The sequence below is a fragment of the Globicephala melas genome, chromosome 4 (genome assembly GCF_963455315.2).
Source record: "Globicephala melas chromosome 4, mGloMel1.2, whole genome shotgun sequence".
Taxonomy (NCBI): Eukaryota; Metazoa; Chordata; class Mammalia; order Artiodactyla; family Delphinidae; genus Globicephala; species Globicephala melas.
In genome coordinates this window covers 72,931,411-72,950,390 of record NC_083317.1, presented here as the reverse complement: position 1 = coordinate 72,950,390, position 18,980 = coordinate 72,931,411, and the positions used below count along the sequence as shown (strand labels likewise).

At 34.6% G+C, this 18,980-nt stretch overlaps 1 protein-coding gene across 11 annotated transcripts in view; it reads right to left on the bottom strand.

Annotated features, from left to right (window-relative positions):
- Window positions 1-18,980, bottom strand: part of ACAP2 (ArfGAP with coiled-coil, ankyrin repeat and PH domains 2) — a 164,740-nt gene that overhangs the window by 88,034 nt on the left and 57,726 nt on the right. For all 11 annotated transcript variants that reach the window (XR_009563728.1, XR_009563729.1, XM_060298262.1 and 8 more), the window contains exons 2-4: window positions 12,141-12,198; window positions 3,578-3,697; window positions 2,727-2,780 (exon numbers count right to left, since the gene is read on the bottom strand). Coding sequence is in view for 9 of the 11 variants with exons in the window: in XM_060298262.1 (XP_060154245.1) it covers window positions 2,727-2,780; window positions 3,578-3,697; window positions 12,141-12,198 (232 nt within the window). In the remaining 2 variants the exon portion in view is untranslated. The remainder of the gene's footprint in view (window positions 1-2,726; window positions 2,781-3,577; window positions 3,698-12,140; window positions 12,199-18,980) is intronic.

The following is an 18,980-nucleotide window of genomic DNA, read 5'->3' as shown; positions in this document are numbered from 1 at the left end:
TCACCCTGATACCAAAATCAGACAAAGATATCAAAAAAGAAAAGTATAGGCCAATATCACTGATGAACACAATGTAAAAATCCTCAACAAAGTACCAGCAAACTGAATCCAACAATACATTAAAAGGATCATACACCATGAACAAGTGGGATTTATTCCAGGGATGCAAGGACTTTTCAATATCTGCAAATCAATCAGTGTGATACACCACATTAACAAATTGAGGAATAAAAACCATATGATCATTTCAATAGATGCAGAAAAAGCTTTTGATAAAATTCAGCATCCATTTATGATAAAAACTCTTCAGAAAGTGGGCATAGAGGGAACCTACCTCAACATAATAAAGGTCATATATGACAAACCTACAGCTAACATCATACTCAATGATGAAAAGCTGAAAGCATTTCCTCTAAGATCACAAAAAGACAAGGATGTCCACTCTCGCCACTTTTATTCAACATAATTTTGGAAGTCCTAGCCACAGCAATTAGAGAAGGAAAAGAAATAAAAGGAATCCAAGTTGGAAAAGAAGAAGTAAAATTGTCACTGTTTGCAGATGACATGATGCTCTATATAGAAAATCCTGAAGATGTTACCAGAAAACTAATAGAGCTCATCAATGAATTCAGTAAAGTTGCAGGATACAAAATTAACATACAGAAATCTGTTGCATTTCTATACATTAACAACCAAATATCAGAAAGAGAAATTAAGAAAACAATCCCATTTACCATCACATCGAAAAAGAATAAAGTACCTAGGAATAAACCTACCCAAGGAGGCAAAATGAAAAGACAACCTACTGAATAGGAGAAAATATTTGCAAATATTGTGACCAACAAGGGATTAATTTCCAAACTATACAAACAGCTCAATATCAAAAAAAACAAACAACCCAGTAAAAAAAAATGGGCAGAAGACCTAGACATTTCTCCAAAGAAGACATACAGATGGTCAAGAGGCACATGAAAAGATGCTCAACACTGCTAATTACTGTGAAATACAAATCAAAACTACAAATGAGGTATCACCTCACTGTGGTCAGAATGGGCACCATCAAAAAGTCTACAAATAATAAATGCTGGAGAGGATGTGGAGAAAAAGAAACCCTCCTACACTGTTGGTGGGAATATAAATTGGTGCAGTCATTATCGAGAACAGTATGGAGTTTCCTTAAAAAACTAAAAATAGAGTTGCCATATGATCCAGAAATCCCCCTTCTGGGCATATTTCTGGAGAAAACTCTGATTTGAAAAGATATATGCACCCCAATGTTCATATCAGCACTATTTACAATAGCCAAGACATGGAAGCAACCTAAATATCCATTAACAGAGAAATGAATAAAGAAGATGTGGGGGGTGTGTGTGTGTGTGTGTGTGTGCGTGTGTGTATATATATATATATGCACACACACACAACAGAATACTACTCAGCCACTAAAAAGAATGAAATAATGCCATTTGCAGCAACATGGATGGACCTAGAGATTATTAAGTGAAGTAAAACAGAGAAAGACAAATATCATAGGATATCACTTATATGTGGAATCTAAAAAAATGATACAAATGAACTTATTAACAAAACAGAAATAGACTCACAGACACAGAACACAAACTTCTGGTTACCAAAGGGGATAATGGGGGTGGGGAGAGGGAGGATAGCAGTTTGGGATTAACATAATACACTCTACTATATATAAAATAGGTAAACAATAAGGACCTACTGTATAGTGAAGAAAACTATACTATCTTGTAATAACCTATAATGGAAAGGAATCTGAAAAAGAATATATATGTATATGTATAACTGAATCACTTTGCTGTATACTTGAAACATAACATTGTAAATTAACTATACTTCAATAAAAAAAAATTAAAACTTTTATGCATCAAATGACATTATCAAGAAAATAAAAAGACTACTTACAGAATGGGAAAAATTATTTATATATCATATATCTGATAAGCATGTAATATCCAGAATATATAAAGAATTTAATTAAAAAAAACTTTAAATGGGCAAAGGACTTAAGTGGACAACAATGGTAACAATGGCAGAAGAAAATATACAAATGTCCAATAAGCAGATGAAAAGATGCTCAACCAGATTGGTCATTAGGGAAATGCAAATCAAAACCACACTGAGGGACTTCCCTGGTAGTCCAGTGGCTAAGACTCCACACTCCCAGTGCAGGGGGCCTGGGTTCAATCCCTGGTCAGGGAACTAGATCCCACACGCCGCAACTAAAAGATCCCACATTATTTCAGTAAACGTTTACAAAACTTATAAAGGAATTTCACAACATTCCAAAAGTAATACATATCCCTCATTCTTGAAGATCTGTCCTCAAAGGGGATATATATATTTGTATCTTAAAAGAAATAGCTAATTTTAGAATGATGACTTGTACGTCTTTCTTCTTGAAATTACTTAAAAACTTATAAAGGCACAACTTAAAGGAAAAAAATTAACTTTTATGGGTGTGTACTTCATTGAAATTAAAGTTCACTATTATAGAATGGGAAATAATACACATCTATACTTTCTCCCTCTGTCTCTCCCTCACACACACACAATTTTAGATCCACCCAACTAAAAAGTTGTTGACAAATCAAAGTCATTCATTTTCCAACTTAAGTAATTTTATAAAATACTGCCACCAAAGAAAAGTACTAAAACATGAACATGGTCATAATAACACCTATTTACTAAACACTTACTGTGTGAAAATTTATCATTTCTTGAAGACTGTCAGAAAATTTGGTCAAACTTGTCTATGAGAAAGAAATCAAAAGAAAACCAAGTCATTTAAGAGCTACTAATATAGGCCACAAAAATGTTACTTCAGCATTTCTGACAGAAAGATCAAGTTACACTGTAAACAGTAACATTTATTTCTCACTAGGACAATCTCACTACCTCTCAGGCATGCTCTGCAGAGAGGTCAAGTCTACATGTAGTAACATAAAACCCTAGAACAGTCAAAGAATTAGCCTGCCCTATCAATACTATTATACTAGCAAATCGAAATGGCCCATGTAAACCTAAGGAAAATTGAGTATATCAAGACTGTCCATTTAGGCATCTATGGATCACATAATCATCAAATTACAACCATTTCTGTACCAGTTATTATTCTTCTTAAAAGAAATGTCATAATACCACATAGTATAGCCAGGGGTCTAAGCTAACACAGCATAGCTAGCTGACCAGAACTTTCCTATGCAGCCCCCAAAATGTATAGTTAGATACTAATCTTGGGTTAATGCTCTCTGCTTGCCCCGATAAACAGCTACTAATAAGCATGATCCTACTCTCACTGCTCAGGTCCCCTTGTAGATGCTTCAGTTCACCTAGCAGCAAGTATAGTAAACTTATATCCACAATGCAAATCAACCATCACCTTCTAACTGTCCTAGAAAACAGGATTATATCAGATAGCACCAACAGATGATAGCTTTTCCACTTCTAATTTTAAGGACCACTACTACTATTAATAAGGTAAATGGATGCATAATTCTCTTAACATCTTGTTTCATTTACCATTTTAACTAAATTTAATAATACTAACCTCAACTACAGCATCATTGCTAGAATACTGTGCCAGGTCTCGAATCCCATTCATGAACTGTTTATTTGCAACACAAAAGGCTTTTCCAGTATCAATCATTGCAATACATAGCTTCACAAGCTGAAAAAGAAAAACATCATATCATTGAAAATAATTTTACAAATTACTTAATCAAACAAGTGCTAGCATTAACCACATGAGTTAGCCTAGTTAAGACAAATTATAGTTCATCAATAAACCCAAAATAGACTAAATGAAAACTGTTTTTTTTTCCTTTGGCTTAAAAAGTAAATTCATAAGAGAACTGTACCAAAAAATGTTGACCTTTCAGGATGCAGAGGCTGTCTGATAACAACAACAACCAATCATTTTATCAAGTTAAATTCAATCCCATAAATTAACCCCATAAAAATGTATTAAGCACCCCTTGGAAGGAAGGAAAGGAAACTTCAGGCAGAGCAAGCAGTATGATAAAAGATTTTTTAAAAACACAACTATGGTATGGTGGAGGAAAGGGAAGTAAACTGGTATGGTGGGTTAGTCATGCTGGTCATTTTAATATCAGACTATCAAAGCAGAATTGCTTAATCAACCATATTTCTCTAATGCCTACCATCTAGGCATTGTGCTAAATCTTAGAACAGAGCTTCTCTCTCTCTTCTCCTGTCCCCTCCTTTCTTCTTTCTTTTTTTCATCTTTCTCTTTTTCCCTTTCATTCCTTTTCTCTCTCTTTTTTTTTCTATCCCTTCCTTGTTTCTTTCTTCAGTTCACTCAGATACAGAACATTTTCTTTAAGTAAACAAAAACTTGGCTGAAAATCTAGTATTAAAAAAGATAAAAGTGGAGCTGCTCTAGATGAAGGAAGGGTAATGAAAGGGTGGGAAGAGGGGCCACCAAGAAGAAGATAAAGAGCTCAGGAAAACTTTAGAAGACAGCTCAAGGATCTCAGGAGTGTAATTTAAAACTGTTACCCTGGGACCCAGAGGAACAGAAGTGAAAAACATAATCTCTGTTCTAATTCTAACCATTCAAAAAGCAGATAAATTCTATTTAGCACAAGTACAACTGCTATGCTCATCAAAATCATGCAAGAGGAAACAAAGGAGGAATGCGGAATGAGGGCTATGGGGATCAAGGAAGGGTTCCTGGAAAAGGTAACACTTGAGAAAAGCCCTGAACACCAACAGGAATTAGCCAATCAGATAAGGGTAATAAGAAGACACTTCTCTAGGAAAAGCATATTCTAAGGCCCTGAAGCTTAGACGGCAGGGCAAACCAGGGGCACTAAGTAGCTTAGCACAGTGTGAAAATGTATACAAGGGCCCGATCAGGAAAAGCCTTGTGTGCAAAGCTAAGGTGTTCACATTTTATACGAAAGGAAATGGAAAACAATAAAGACATCGAATGGGTGAGTTGACCAGAGTTCCATTTTAGAATGATGACCTAAAAGAAGAAAAAGTAAGATACGGAAGTGGAAAGAATAAAGATAAGGAGATTAGACCAAAAACTAAGAGAGCCTGAATTAACGCAGTAAGCAGGGAGAGAAGAGAGGAGACAAATTTAGAAATTAGTTGAGTACCGAAGTACAATTATGCAGATAGTGTCCTACCAAAGGGAAAAACAGGGGATGAAATCCAGCCTGAGCTCTGCTTGCTGAGGGCTATATCTGCTACAAGATGCTAATTTGCACAAAGACACTATACTGTCCAGCCAAGACTTGTTTTAACAGCATTGGGCCTGTGAGGTAGGCCTGAGCTAGATGGGTCTGTGAAATAAGTCAAGTGGAAAGTCTATCAAACCCAAGTGAAAATAGATATTTAAAGCTCAAAAAAGAGAAGTGTACTGTAGATACACACACAGGAGTCAGCAGCAAATAAAGTATCAGTGCTACAGTCTAGATAAAAAGCAGGGGTCACAGTGTGTACAGTGAGGACCCCACAAAGGAGACTAAAAAGGAAAAGGGAAAGGTAGGAGGAAAAGCAACAGATTAATTTCATCAAAGTCAAGAAAGAACAAAGTATCAAAAGATGGATGATGAATAGGTTGAAAATCCATAAAGGTCAAGTTTTAAAAACACTTAAAAAAAGTTTGTTGAGTTTGGTGACAGTCACCAGCATCCCTAGCAAGAATAGTTTTAAGAGAAACTGGGGGGGCTGTAGCCAGATTACAATGAGTTATGAACTGCAGATGAAGAAGACATAATGAGAGGTCAATTCTTCGCCAATATATATTCTATAGAATATCCCAGGGGAACATTCAATACCAAAATAGGATTCTGTGATCAAGTAAGTCTGGGAAACTCATTTTGTCAAGTTAAACAGATTTCTTTATTACTAAATTTGTAAGAGCTTTTGATATATTAATGTGTATTATGAATCCTAGAAAGGAAGTATGTAATAGGTAGCATTTCTCAAAATTATCTGACATTGATTGAATTCTCTTTAGAGGAAGCATCCTCATAGGACCAATGTTCCACAAAACCCACTATGAGAAATGCTGGCAGAGACTAGTCCTTCAAATAGTTTGCTATTTCAAAAAAAAAAAAAAAAAAAAAACGTATCTTAACAACAAAAAAAACTAATTCTAAAATTCATATGAGTAACCAACATGCAAGAAGAGCATCAAAAAAATTGAAAAAGAGTAATGAGGTGGGGACATTAGCCCCATATTAAAATATACAGGTGCAGTAATTAAAAGTCTGGTAATGGATGTGAATAGACAAATTAGTTAATGGAAGAGAATACAGAGTGAAGAAGCAGATACACACTCCAGCCAGGGGGGTAAAAAATTATCCAATAAATGACACAAGGACACTGGACAGCCATCTAAAGCCATCTAAAAAAAGAAACTAAGTTGTATTCCAAACCCCCAAATTAATTTAGATGGAATAAATATTTAAACATAAAACATTAAATCAGAAAACAAAGAGAAAACAGGAGGTGGTATTTTTTATAATCTCAAAGTAGGAAAAGTCTTTCTGAAAAGGATGCAAAACTCAAAAGCCATAGAAGAAACTAATCAATTCAAATACATAACAATAAAACATTTAGATAAGGGAAAAAAAAAACTTAGTCAAAAGACAAATGACAATATTGGAAAACAATATTAGCAACAAATCACAAGGGACTAATTTCCCTACTACAAGAAAGGGTATACAACTCATTTTTGAAAATCCAACCAGCCACTACAAAAACAATGGCTGACAGACATGTACAGGTAATTCCCAGAAAAGAAAATTCAAATATACCTGTCCATGAAAAGAAACTCAACCTCACTCATAATAAAAGAAAGGTAAATTACTATTTTTTATAGAAGAGCAAAGGTCAAAAAATGTGATAACACGCTGTTTTAGAGAAGGTAGGTATGGGGAAATAGGCACTCTCGCACACTGCTGGTGGGAATGTAAACTGGTACAATTTCTATGAAAGGCAACTAAGTAAGAGCTATAAAAATTTTAAACATACATGCCCTCTAATGTAGTAATTTCACTTTTAGAAATGTATCATACAGATATATTTGCACAATTAGACACAATCAGCCATTAAAAAGAATGGGGCAGCTCTGTAATTAATAAGGAACAAAATCTAAATTATATATTTTAAGAAAGCAAAATTAAAACAACGCTAATATCTTTGTTGGAGTGGGGAGAGAAGAGTACAAATACATATAATCTTTCACATGCTTAAGAGATTTCTGGAAGACCACACAAGAAACTAGGTCAGTGTACTCCTCTGGGATACAGATTCGATGATGACTAATTTTTCACTAGGTACACTTTTGTACCTTTGAATTTTGTACCACATGTGTGATATTGCTTATTCAACAAATTAAATAATTCAAAAATGATTAAATTGAAAGTTTCCATAAAAACAGAAACAGACAGGTTGGTAGTAGAACATTATGGTTAAAAACAGGTTTATAGGCTCAGTTGGCTTAGGTTCAAATTCTGCCGCCAAACTTAATGCTCTAAGTGATTCGGAGAGACCTCAACCTCAAGAAGCTTCAGGTTCTTCTGTATGACACAATGACAATGGTATCAAACCATAGAGGGTTACTATAAGAGTTAAGATAATGCACTTAAAGATCTTAGCACAAACTGTTACTGGCACATGGTAATTACTTGATAAAGATTTGCAATTCCTTGTCAGAGGTGAGATTTTCCTCTTGTTTTGTTTTGTTTTGATTCAAGAGAAACAAACGTTTTTGTTTACTTAAAATAATGAGGTGGTAGAGAAGGAAAAGGAGAGAGATGGCTAAAGCAAAGTCCTGAGAAGTTAGAGTCTGGAATTACATAGGAAAGGGGATATTTTTATCACTCAAATGGGAAAAAAAAAATGGAATAAGGACAGATTCTGTTAAGTTTCTAGATTAAAAGCAAGAAATAAAGGTGTTCCCACCAAAAGGAAGTAAGAGACAAGTTCCTCTACTAAGAATGAAGAGCAAGGTGGTGAATCTTGAGAAAACAGTGAAATATAAGAGACGCTAAACATAGTAAGATAACCTGACTGAGTGTCAGAAAAATTGCTTTGCATCATGAATCCCAGGTATGTGTAGCTCCACCAATTAGTTTCACCAAACAGTTGTGTAACTTCTCCTGTAGGGCTTTATAGCCCAGATAAGGGACAGAGGATATAGATGGTTAGACAAATATAGTCAGAATTCTGCAGAGTAGATGTTATGGAAAGGAAATGAAGGTCTCCATAAGAGAAATAATGATGTGATAAGTTAAGAGTAGACTGGAAGGGTTCACAGCAGTATTATACATAATAGCCAAAAAGTGGAAACAACCCAAATGTCCATCAACTGATGAATGGATAAACAACATATGGTATATCCATACAATGACATATTATTCAGCCATAAAAAGGGAAATACTGGCGATGCTACAATATAGACGGATGAACTTTAAAAACATTATGCTAAGTGAAAGAAGCCAGTCACAAAAGGTCAAATACTGTATGATTCCATTTATATGAAATGTCCAGAACAGGCAAATCCACAGAGACAGCAAGTAAATTAGTGGTTGCCAGAGGATATAGGGAGAGGGAAACTGGAATTGACTACTAACAGGTACAGAGTTTCTTATCAGGGTAAGGGAATTAAGTAGTATATTCACATTGTGAATATGCTAAAAACCACTGAGTTGTACACTTTAAAATGGTGGGTTTTATGTTAGGTGAATTTATCTCAATTAAAAAAATTATTTTAAAAGATATATAGTGAATAAAAAAGGGATCTGAAACATTGGAAGCGGATAGACTGAAAGACTAGAGATTTAGATAAGCTTGAAAAACAGAAGGAGGAGGAGTCCAAGATGAGAACTGGAAAGACTGGAGACTCACATCAGAAAGTAAGATATCAATGAGCATTCCAGAGTTTCAGAGATTACGACTCTGAGCAACAAGGCACAGCATATGGCCAGGAAAACAGGTATCAGAATTAGAATAAAGGTCACAATCGCAGGCGTTGGAGGGAACATGAAGTTGTCATATAGCTGAAGCACATATACACTGCAGCTACTCAGGTGGAAGGATTGACTGGGTGATAGACAGATAGATACTTTGCCAGCTGTCAAAGTCCTTATTAGATGACAGTGATGACAGCTATACTAAATAACATAAGCCTACAAAGAGGGAAGATTTTTACCTAAGAGTAAAATGAGGGCTTTTTCCCTGTTAAAGACAATCTGTCTTCAAGGAGATCTAAGAGTCTGTTGAAAAGACACCACCATCATTAACATTTATTTAGAACTTATCATGTGTCAAAGCACTTAACATGTATTAACACATCTCATTCACATAATAACCTTATAATAGATACTCTTATTTTCCCCATTTTGGAGATGAAGAAACTGAGACATAGGAATGTTTAGGAACTTGCCCAAGGCCATACAGCTTAGTAAGTGGTAAAGCCTTGCTCCAGGCTTTGTGCTCTTAATTACTAGACTATGCTACAAACCAAAAATTACAATAATATTATAATAATTTAAATGGCAGTACAATTTTAAAATGTAAAAATGCAAGAAATAATGCAATACCTGAAAAAGAACCTAAGTTTGGTAGTACCTCAGCTGTGATTTAAAGGGTATCTGCTTAACAAACAAGGAACAAGCATTCCAGTGAGAAGATGCAATAGATACAGAAATTATATCTAGATGGCCACTATGATGCTCTGTGTATTGCCAATGCCAGAATACCTGGCAGAATGGATAAATAATTGGACCTAGTCGAATAATGCCATCCATTCATGGAGCATTACTCATCAGAAAGAATATAACTACTGGTGGCATACATTATAAGCAAAATAAATATAAGCTAGGTCGTCAAGCTGGTTAAACCTGTTGCTGCCATGATTTGCAATATTACAGGTACAACTGGTCCTGCACAAAGTTATGAAATCAGTAAACTAGTTTTAGGCAACCCCTCCCCTCCACAAGTCCTTCAATGCCACCTCCTTCAATAACAACCATTTCTTGCTCCTCACAGGCTCTCTTCTTTAATTGTAACTCCTCATAATTCTAAAGTAAAAATGATCAGTAATAGCTTAAGAATTTGGGAAAGGGACATTGTATAAGGGATCAAGATCTTAAACTAGAGAAATATAAAAGTAACTATGGAAATTCTATTTGGGTGGAAGATGATATTTTAAAAGATGCCAAAGCTTCCATGATAACCTGAGTAGCCCTTTGGGTAATATGGACTCTAGAAAGGATTTAGGGTTCTTAGTACTGAATGCCAATACTGTGACAACTTGGTTTTGGTTTGAATCTTTTGGTTTTAAGATTCTACCAGTCTCTCAACTGCAACCAAATGATATAAAGGGGGGGGGGAGATAGCTGCTCATAAAAGCAAATCATTAACAAAAATACTGTAAGAGGATTCTGTTTAGGTACTTTAAATTTTGAGGTCCCCCCAACACAAGTGTTTTGTTTGATTTAGATGCAGTTCTGCCCAAAGAGAATAGATATCCTTATTGTACTACTCTGTGATTCTTTGAAAAGCCTTCTCCTTCTATATACTCTCTTATAAACCTACCAGAAAATCAAAACTACATCTTCTGCTGCCTACCTTAAGGGTTTAAAAACTTTGTTTCACAGAGTCCTTAAAAATAAATGTAATACCTCAGGGGATAATAATAACAACAACGATCCCATATATATAATTTTAAATAGAAAATAAAGTTCTTGAAAATAATATCCTTACAAAAAATTCTAACATTAGTTTTTAAAAACACTTGCCTGGAAGCTTGCTAGTGTTCCTCAGAAAATTTCCAAGTGGCATGTGCTCCCTCAACATGGATCCAGGAGTACAGTGGTGCACAAGAAGAGCACTGAACTAAGAATAAAACAGATGGATTCTAACCCTGGTTCTGCCTTTTCTAACTCTGTGATTTGAAGCAAGTCCTCTTCACTTTCTGGGCTGTGGGACCCTCATCTATAAAATGGAAATAATCCACTTGTCCTACCCACCTCACAGGATTATTGTAAAAATCCAAAAACATACTGTATATCAAAGTGCTTTGAAAACTACAGAGTACTGCACAAAAATAACTTACTACTAAACATTTTCTAAAATTATTTTGTTTTACATATATAACTAATAACTACTGCTTTATATAGTTTCTATACTATTTACATTATATACATATATTTCATGATTTCAAAACATTTGAAAACCATCAGTCTAGTAAATATATATTATATCCTTGTTATTCAAAATGCAGTCTATGGAACAACAGCATTGGTATCACCTAAAATCTGGTTAGAAACATAGACTCTCAGATACCAAGACTTACTGAATCTAGATCCATATTTTCACCAGAACGCCACATATTCCTATGCACAGTAAGGTTTGAGAAGCACTGCTTTACATAATAATTCCATTTATAATAATAATTACATAAATAGGAAATTATTTTCAGAGAAGGTATTCAAATATACACATTTATCTCCAAAAATTTTAACAATGAACAACGGTTACTTAAGATCAGAAGCCATGTCTTACTCATTCTCATATTTCACTGTTATACAGCAGATAACATTTCTTGGGTAGAGGCCAAAAAAAAAAAAAAGATTATCAATAATTAATACAGAAGATAGGAATCAATCTACATCTACCCTTGCATAGAATATGACCATTTAATATCAATTATTAAATACATATTCAGCATTTCTGGCATTAGCTTTAAAAAATGGAAGGAGTATTTAAAATTTTATATTTGAACATGGCCTCACCCAAATGTATAAACAAGAGTGGTTAGGTTACATATGATATCCATTAAGCATCAAAAAAGACTGCAATCTTTTTGATGGAGAAGGAAACAACCATCCAACAATATAAAAGATGCCTAGTCAGACATGGTTCAGATTCTTGCTCTGGCACTTAGATTAAATTTTCAACAAACTACTTAATGTCTCTAGCCTCAACTTCTTCATAATATTGGGATAATATTAGCATTTGCCCTCACGGAGATAAAAGAAGTCACTTGAACCATCTAGTGTTACAGGAACAAATCATTATGCAAAACAAGAATTAATGTTTTAAAAAGTTAAAGTAAAATTTACCTTATCAAGTTTCAGTTCCAATTCTGCCACATCTCCTTCTACTTCTTCCAAAGCAGCCCTAGAAAAATTAGACATAAAGTTACTTTGTGTTTAAACATATACTTTACTCTTGAAAAATAACTCCAAGTAAAAAAACAGATATGAATGCTAAAAAATTACACTTCACATAAAGTAATAACTCCCTTAGAACAAAGTATGAATACTTCATAACCATGTATTACAACACATAATACAATTATTGTTTAAGGTAATGAGAGAACACATTAGGCTAATTTACTCAACTCATTCATGTTATTCAAATTAATAACACTAATTAGAACTATTAAGCATATGTTTTTAAAAACAAGTAAGATTTTGAAAGTTGAGCCTTACAAAGACTTATATTTCTATTCAACAAAGCACATGTAACCAAACAGCACAGCATCCTTGGCAACCAAAAATAAAGGCTTTTACTTTTAGAAACAGTTCAGAAAGATGTTATGACCCTTGTTTAAGACCGTGTTTTGTTTCTTATATATTTTTAAAGAAATCAGCAGATTCTCTTCCTTGTCAGGGGAATGATAAAATTCTAACACTAAGTAGTACTTGATATGCCCTATAGGGCAACATTCCAAAATTGGAAATTTGGAACAAAACAGCAGCAACTAAAACTTTTTAAGGATAACAATATTTTATACTTAAGAGTAAAAAATGTTATTCATCTACTTTAAGCCATCTATCTATCCATTTTAAGATAACTACTTGATAAACTAGCAACTTTGCAATACCTGTTTTTTGAATCAACCGAAATTTGTTTCAATTGGATAACAGTGGGGGACTAGCCACCCAAAAAGCTATTTTGAACTCTGGGCAAGAATTCTCAATTAGACACTGTTAAGAAGAGAAAAATAGCCAAGATATAAGCTCTATTCCCAAAACTACCCACATAACCTCTGTGTGACCTCTTGAATACCATTTTTATCAGCTTGTGGTTCTACTTCTCTACCTGGTAACAGTTACTGAAAAAAATTTTTAATCTCCAAAATGAGAAAATTATGTAACCATAAATTATTCAGTAAAGAAATGCCGATTCCATAAAATGAGATACTCTAGCACAGTTAAGAAAACAAGAGGTGCTATACTTCCACAGCATAGAAAGAGAAATGCTTCTCCCCTAACTAAAAGTTTGTCATTTTCTTAAGCAGTGTTTTCAAAGTACACATTGTTCCCTTAGCCTAGAAAACATTTCCCCTTCACATTAATCCTCATTCTCTTCACCTGCCTCTATGTTACTCATCATTTAAAACTTAATTCACAGAGGAAAACAAATATATTAGTACAAGGATATCTATTTTTTGTAAATAGGTTTAAAACCTACATGTCCAGCAATGAGAAATAATGTAAATAAATGATACTCCATCCTATTATGTGAAGCAGCAGGTTTTTAAATGAGATTAATCTGTCTCTACTGAGATGGAAACATATACATTACAGACCATCACAAGGGAGGAAAAGCAAGTTACAAAATTACATATAGTGTGAGCCCAGTTTTTTTTGTGGGGGGTGGAGTGGGGAGCCTATTTGTATATGCATAAGAAAAAATCTGGAAGCATATTTACCAATCTGCTAACTATAACTTTGAAGAATGGGGATCAGAGGGCAGAAAGTGAAAATAGGATTTACACTTCTTACGATTTATACTTCTAGATTGTTTTAATATTTTCAATGACTATGTGTTTTTAAATAATTTTTAAAGCTAATAAAGGGGAAAAGAAATAAGTTCAGACATCACCTTCCTAGGAAGTGGGTCCTCTTAGAAGCTCTATCCCTGTCCACTTCTCTCACTAGTACGAGCTCCTGGTAGCAGTACAGAGACTCAAAATGTTTGCCGAGTCAAGAAAGAAACTCCACTATTTCAGAAACTTCCTTCATTTATACTTCTTTTGTTGTTGGCTGCGCCGCACGTCTTGCGGGATCTTAGTTCCCTGACCAGGGATCAAACCCAGGCCCCCAGCAGTGGAAGCGTGGAGTCCTAACCACCAGACCACCAGGGAATTCCCTCTCCATTTATAACCATTTAAAACCTCTCCATTTATACTTTTAACCTGCATTTAATTTAGCTTGACTCAATCTTCAACTTCAAGAAAATGAGTTGGAACGATCAGCTTAAGATCTGATTTAATCATTGGTGTCTACTAAACATATAGTTTAATAGAAACTTCATGTACATTCCTCAATCTTATTTCACTGTGCAATACTACGAATTTATTTGTGAAACACTTTTAAACACCTTTCTTTAAAGAGAGGTAAGAGGGACTTCCCTGGTGGTTTAGTGGTTAAGAATCCACCTTCCAATACAGGGGACGCAGGTTCAATCCCTGGTAGAGGAGCTAAGATCCCACATTTTGTGGGGCACCTAAGCCCATGCACTCTAGAGCCCACGTGCCTCAACTACTGAGCCTGCACACTCTAGAGCCTGCCTGCACACCGCAACAAAGACCTGATGCAGCCAAATAAATAAATAAATATTTCTTAAAAAGAGAGAGGTAAGAGTTTGTGTATAAAATTAACAAGTAAAATGTGTTTTGCCTATCATTTCAAAATAAAGCTCACTGTAATCACATATTGAGAATCTGAAAGTTTATCACAGAGGTTCTTCAATTCAACATTTCACCTTCTCTAAAAAAAATCTCTGTCCTTGGTCATCTAATATGTGTGTGAAAACTTGTAGCAATAAGTAAGTAGCTAGTGTTTAAAGCAGCCTGGTTAACTGTTGAATATTCCTTGGTATAAAAAGAAAAGTATATGGACAGAACATGGTCTCAGTTCAAATTCTGTCTCACCACTCACTTATCTAAGGCTAAGGTATTTTATCTAAGTTTCTTCATCTGTAAACTGAGTAAACAAATACCTATTTAAAAGAGTTGTAAAGGTTAAATGAGGGACTGTACATGTCACTGACCACAGTATATATGTACTACAACACAAAGAACACAATCAATAGGAGCTTCTTTCTCTCCTTTCTCATCCCTGCATTCTGAGGTGAGTTTTGCCTCCCTATTGCGTCTACTCATTATGCAAGACAACCATTCTGGAACACATTTTTAATACATAAATCAGTAAGTAAAACAATCTACACAACAATCCTTCAAATAGTGAAAGACAGATATTATTCCTTTCCAACTCTCTCAAATATTTATTGAGCATATGGGCTTCCCTGGTGGCACAGTGGTTAAGAATCCACCTGCCAATGCAGGGGACACAGGTTCGAGCCCTGGTCCAGGAAGATCCCACATGCTGCGGAGCAACTAAGCCCGTGTGCCACAACTACTGAGCCTGCGCTCTAGAGCCCGTGAGCCACAACTAGGCCTGCACGCCTAGAGCCTGTGCTCCACCAGTGAGAAGCCTGCGCACCACAACGAAGAGTTGCCCTCGCTCACCACAACTAGAGAAAAGACCACACGCGGCAACAAAAACCAAACGCAGTCAAAAATAAATAAATATATTTATTAAAAAATATATATTTATTGAGCATATAATTTTTATAAATGTGCAAGGCATTAAAGATGACAATATTATAGACCCTACACTCCATAGCTTAAAATGTTAATTAAAATTATTAAATTTTAAAAGTTACACACACATTAACAATGAAAGAAAACATGATTAAGTAATAAAATAAGAATAATATAAAATAATGTTAAAAGATGGTAAAATAAAGGGCAAAAAAACCAGAAAGCAGTAAGCTAAGTCTCACAGGATTATTATAAGCAGGGGTCAGCAAATGACAGCCTGTCAGGCAATCTGGCCCGTAACCTGCTTTCACATAGCCCATGAGCTAAAAATGGTTCTTGCATTTTTAAATGGCTGAAAAAAAACAAAAGAAAAATAATATTTAATGACCCATGAAAACCATATTAAATTCAAATTCCAGTGTCCATAAATAAAGTTTTATGGAAACACGGTCAAGCTCATCCATTTACACATTGCCTGTGTCAGCTCGCACGCCCTAGTGGCAGAGTTGAGTAGTTGGAAGAGAGACTGTATGGCCTACAAAGCTTAAAATATTTACTACTATCTGGTCCTTTATGGGAAAAGTTTACTGACTCCTTACTATGAATATCAAATACAAGAACATGGATGAAAATGCGTTTTCATACATGAGCTACATACAAGAAAATAATTTTTAGGACTTAGGTCTGCTTGGCTGTACCCTAAGAAACTGAATAAGCCCAGACTTCAGGGAAAGAGTCACTTTATTTTTTAAAATTTTATTAAAGTATAGTTGACTTACAATGCTGTGTTAATTTCTGCTGTACAGCAAAGTGATTCAGTTACATATATATTCTTTTTCCTATTCTTTTCCATTATGGTTTATCACAGGATACTAAATATAGTTCCCTGTGCTAGACAGTAGGACCTTTTTGTTAGGGTCACTTTATTTTTAATAATAACAACTTCATTCTTTTATCTATTCATGCATCACAGATCAACTCACAAAAGAGTTAACTAAAAATAAAAACATAAAACTAGAATAGGAAAAAATCTAGCAGCAAGTACTAACACTGAGACATTTCTAATCACATGGTGATCACTTTGGGCTGTGAATTAAATAAAGCTCTAAGAAAAGCACAAACATAGAACTCTCCCCACCCAGATAACTGCACACCCCTGGTGTAGAAATAAACTTTTTTTGTTTTATTTTTTTATTGAAGTATAGTTGATTTACAATAAACTTTTTAAAACACTGCTTTTACAAGTTTATCTATAAGAATAACTAAATATATGTGTAACGCGAGCATTACATTTTCTTTATAAAAGAAAATTATTAGAAAGAAACAGGAGGTATGATAAAGAATTATTCTACCCATCCATTTGAGATCCTTTAAAAAAAAAAACTGTTTCCACTTCAGCTTTGACAATATGCTTAAAATGGAATTGATAATCTAAGACTAGGTCACATGATGATGCAATCTAAAACACAACTACAGGATACTCAAGATCACTTATTGAGCACATAAATATCCTCAAAGCATTAAAGATGGATTTGAGGCTCTGTCATAACTACCTCCCAAAGAATTATGAAAGAGATCAAATAAATACTCAAACTATCATGTACAGATTTTGAAACTAACATCTATGGTCCTTGTTTTATATAATAGATATACTCCTAAAGGCTGCACATAAATTGAATAACCATTTAGATACTCAGAGGAGTTGCCTATATGTCTATCATGACCTGCCATCCCCAACCAACTCTTTCAGCTCAACAGCTTTATCCACCGTGGGCAATGCTGGGCTATTCTTTGCAAAGATAGGACAATGGCAGGATCAGGGATAGCCCACTGATCCAAGGGTAGCCCTATAACTCAACAGATGGCAAGACTAGATGACCAAACTCCCCATATAATGAGATGGCTGTCTCTGGGTTTTTGACCGGAGAACACATGACACACCCTGGAAACTTACTTTTTAAAAGAAATCCTTCATTAGATCATCTTGTAATGTGAATGGCCTTCCCTTATTTTGTTCAATAAGCTCTGAGCCCTTTATAATTGGGTCTCTGTAATACCTTTTAATATTGAGAGGGAATGGAATGGAGTTTTAAAAAAACTGTCTAGGTATGAATCCATGTTTTACTTCTTACTACCTATGTAATGTTGAACAAGTTCTTTGTGTTTCAATATCATCTATAAAATACAGGTAATAATAACTGTATGTCCCATAGAGATGTATGAGAATTTTTAAATACATATAAAAACCTTAGCACAGTACCTGACACTCAGTAAGTAATCAATAAATGTTAGCTATAATCATCTATAGTGTTAAAGAAAATACGCAATTTCTTTTCATTTTCATTTCATGGGGCCAAAAGGGAAGAAAGCAGTGATAAGATTAAGTTATCACATACTTCCAACAAGAATTTGAAATGGTTTAAAAAGGAACAAAAAATTTACAACAGGCCTTTGATCAGCAGATAAAACAGCAAGTCCAAACTGCTTTAAAATACTTCAATACTTTTGCCCTCTTACAAAAATTACATGTCAAATACACACTGGAGTCTTCTCCTAACTTCTTCATAACTTCAATCTAGCCATAGGAGAATATAATAAAATTTACTTGAAAATCCTCTAGGTTTTCTATGGTTATCAAGGTTGGTTCTATCTGACTCCTCTAAGAGCCTACAAACAGAGGAGAACCAACACTGCAATCAGTACCAGGGGGAGTTAAGGCCCTGAATATATATTTATTAGACAATAATAGTAAGCCACCTTTTAATAAACAACAAGGTCCTCCTGTATAGCACAGGGAACTACATTCAATATCCTGTGACAACCCATAAAGGAAAAGAATAGGAAAAAGAATACATATTACTGAGTCACTTTGCTGTACAGCAGAAATTAAACACAACACTGTAAATCAACTATACTTCAATAAAATTACATAATAATAATAAGCCATCTTTTTAAAAAGTCTCTGCCTTTATTTCTGGAAAGTCTCAGTGAAATTAAAAGGACATTCTCCTTTTAAAAGTATATGCTAGAAATGTTGCTGGAAACATTTATATGCAACATAGTATGCTAGAAATGTTGTTAACTGCTCCTATTCGCTCAGATTGGTCAACTAAGCAAAACTGGCAAGATCCATGAGAAATTCAGTCCTATAATGGAAAAAAGAATCGTGGAAAAACAGACTAGAAATGGAAACCAAACTTTTAGTCTAACCCTCTACCAACTAATATGGGTCGCTGGAAAGACCTCTAAATCTCTCCAGACCTCAATTCTCTCATCCATAAAAAGTGACGAATGGACTGAATCATCTTTAATATCACTTCCAGATAATAACATTCTATTACTCTGG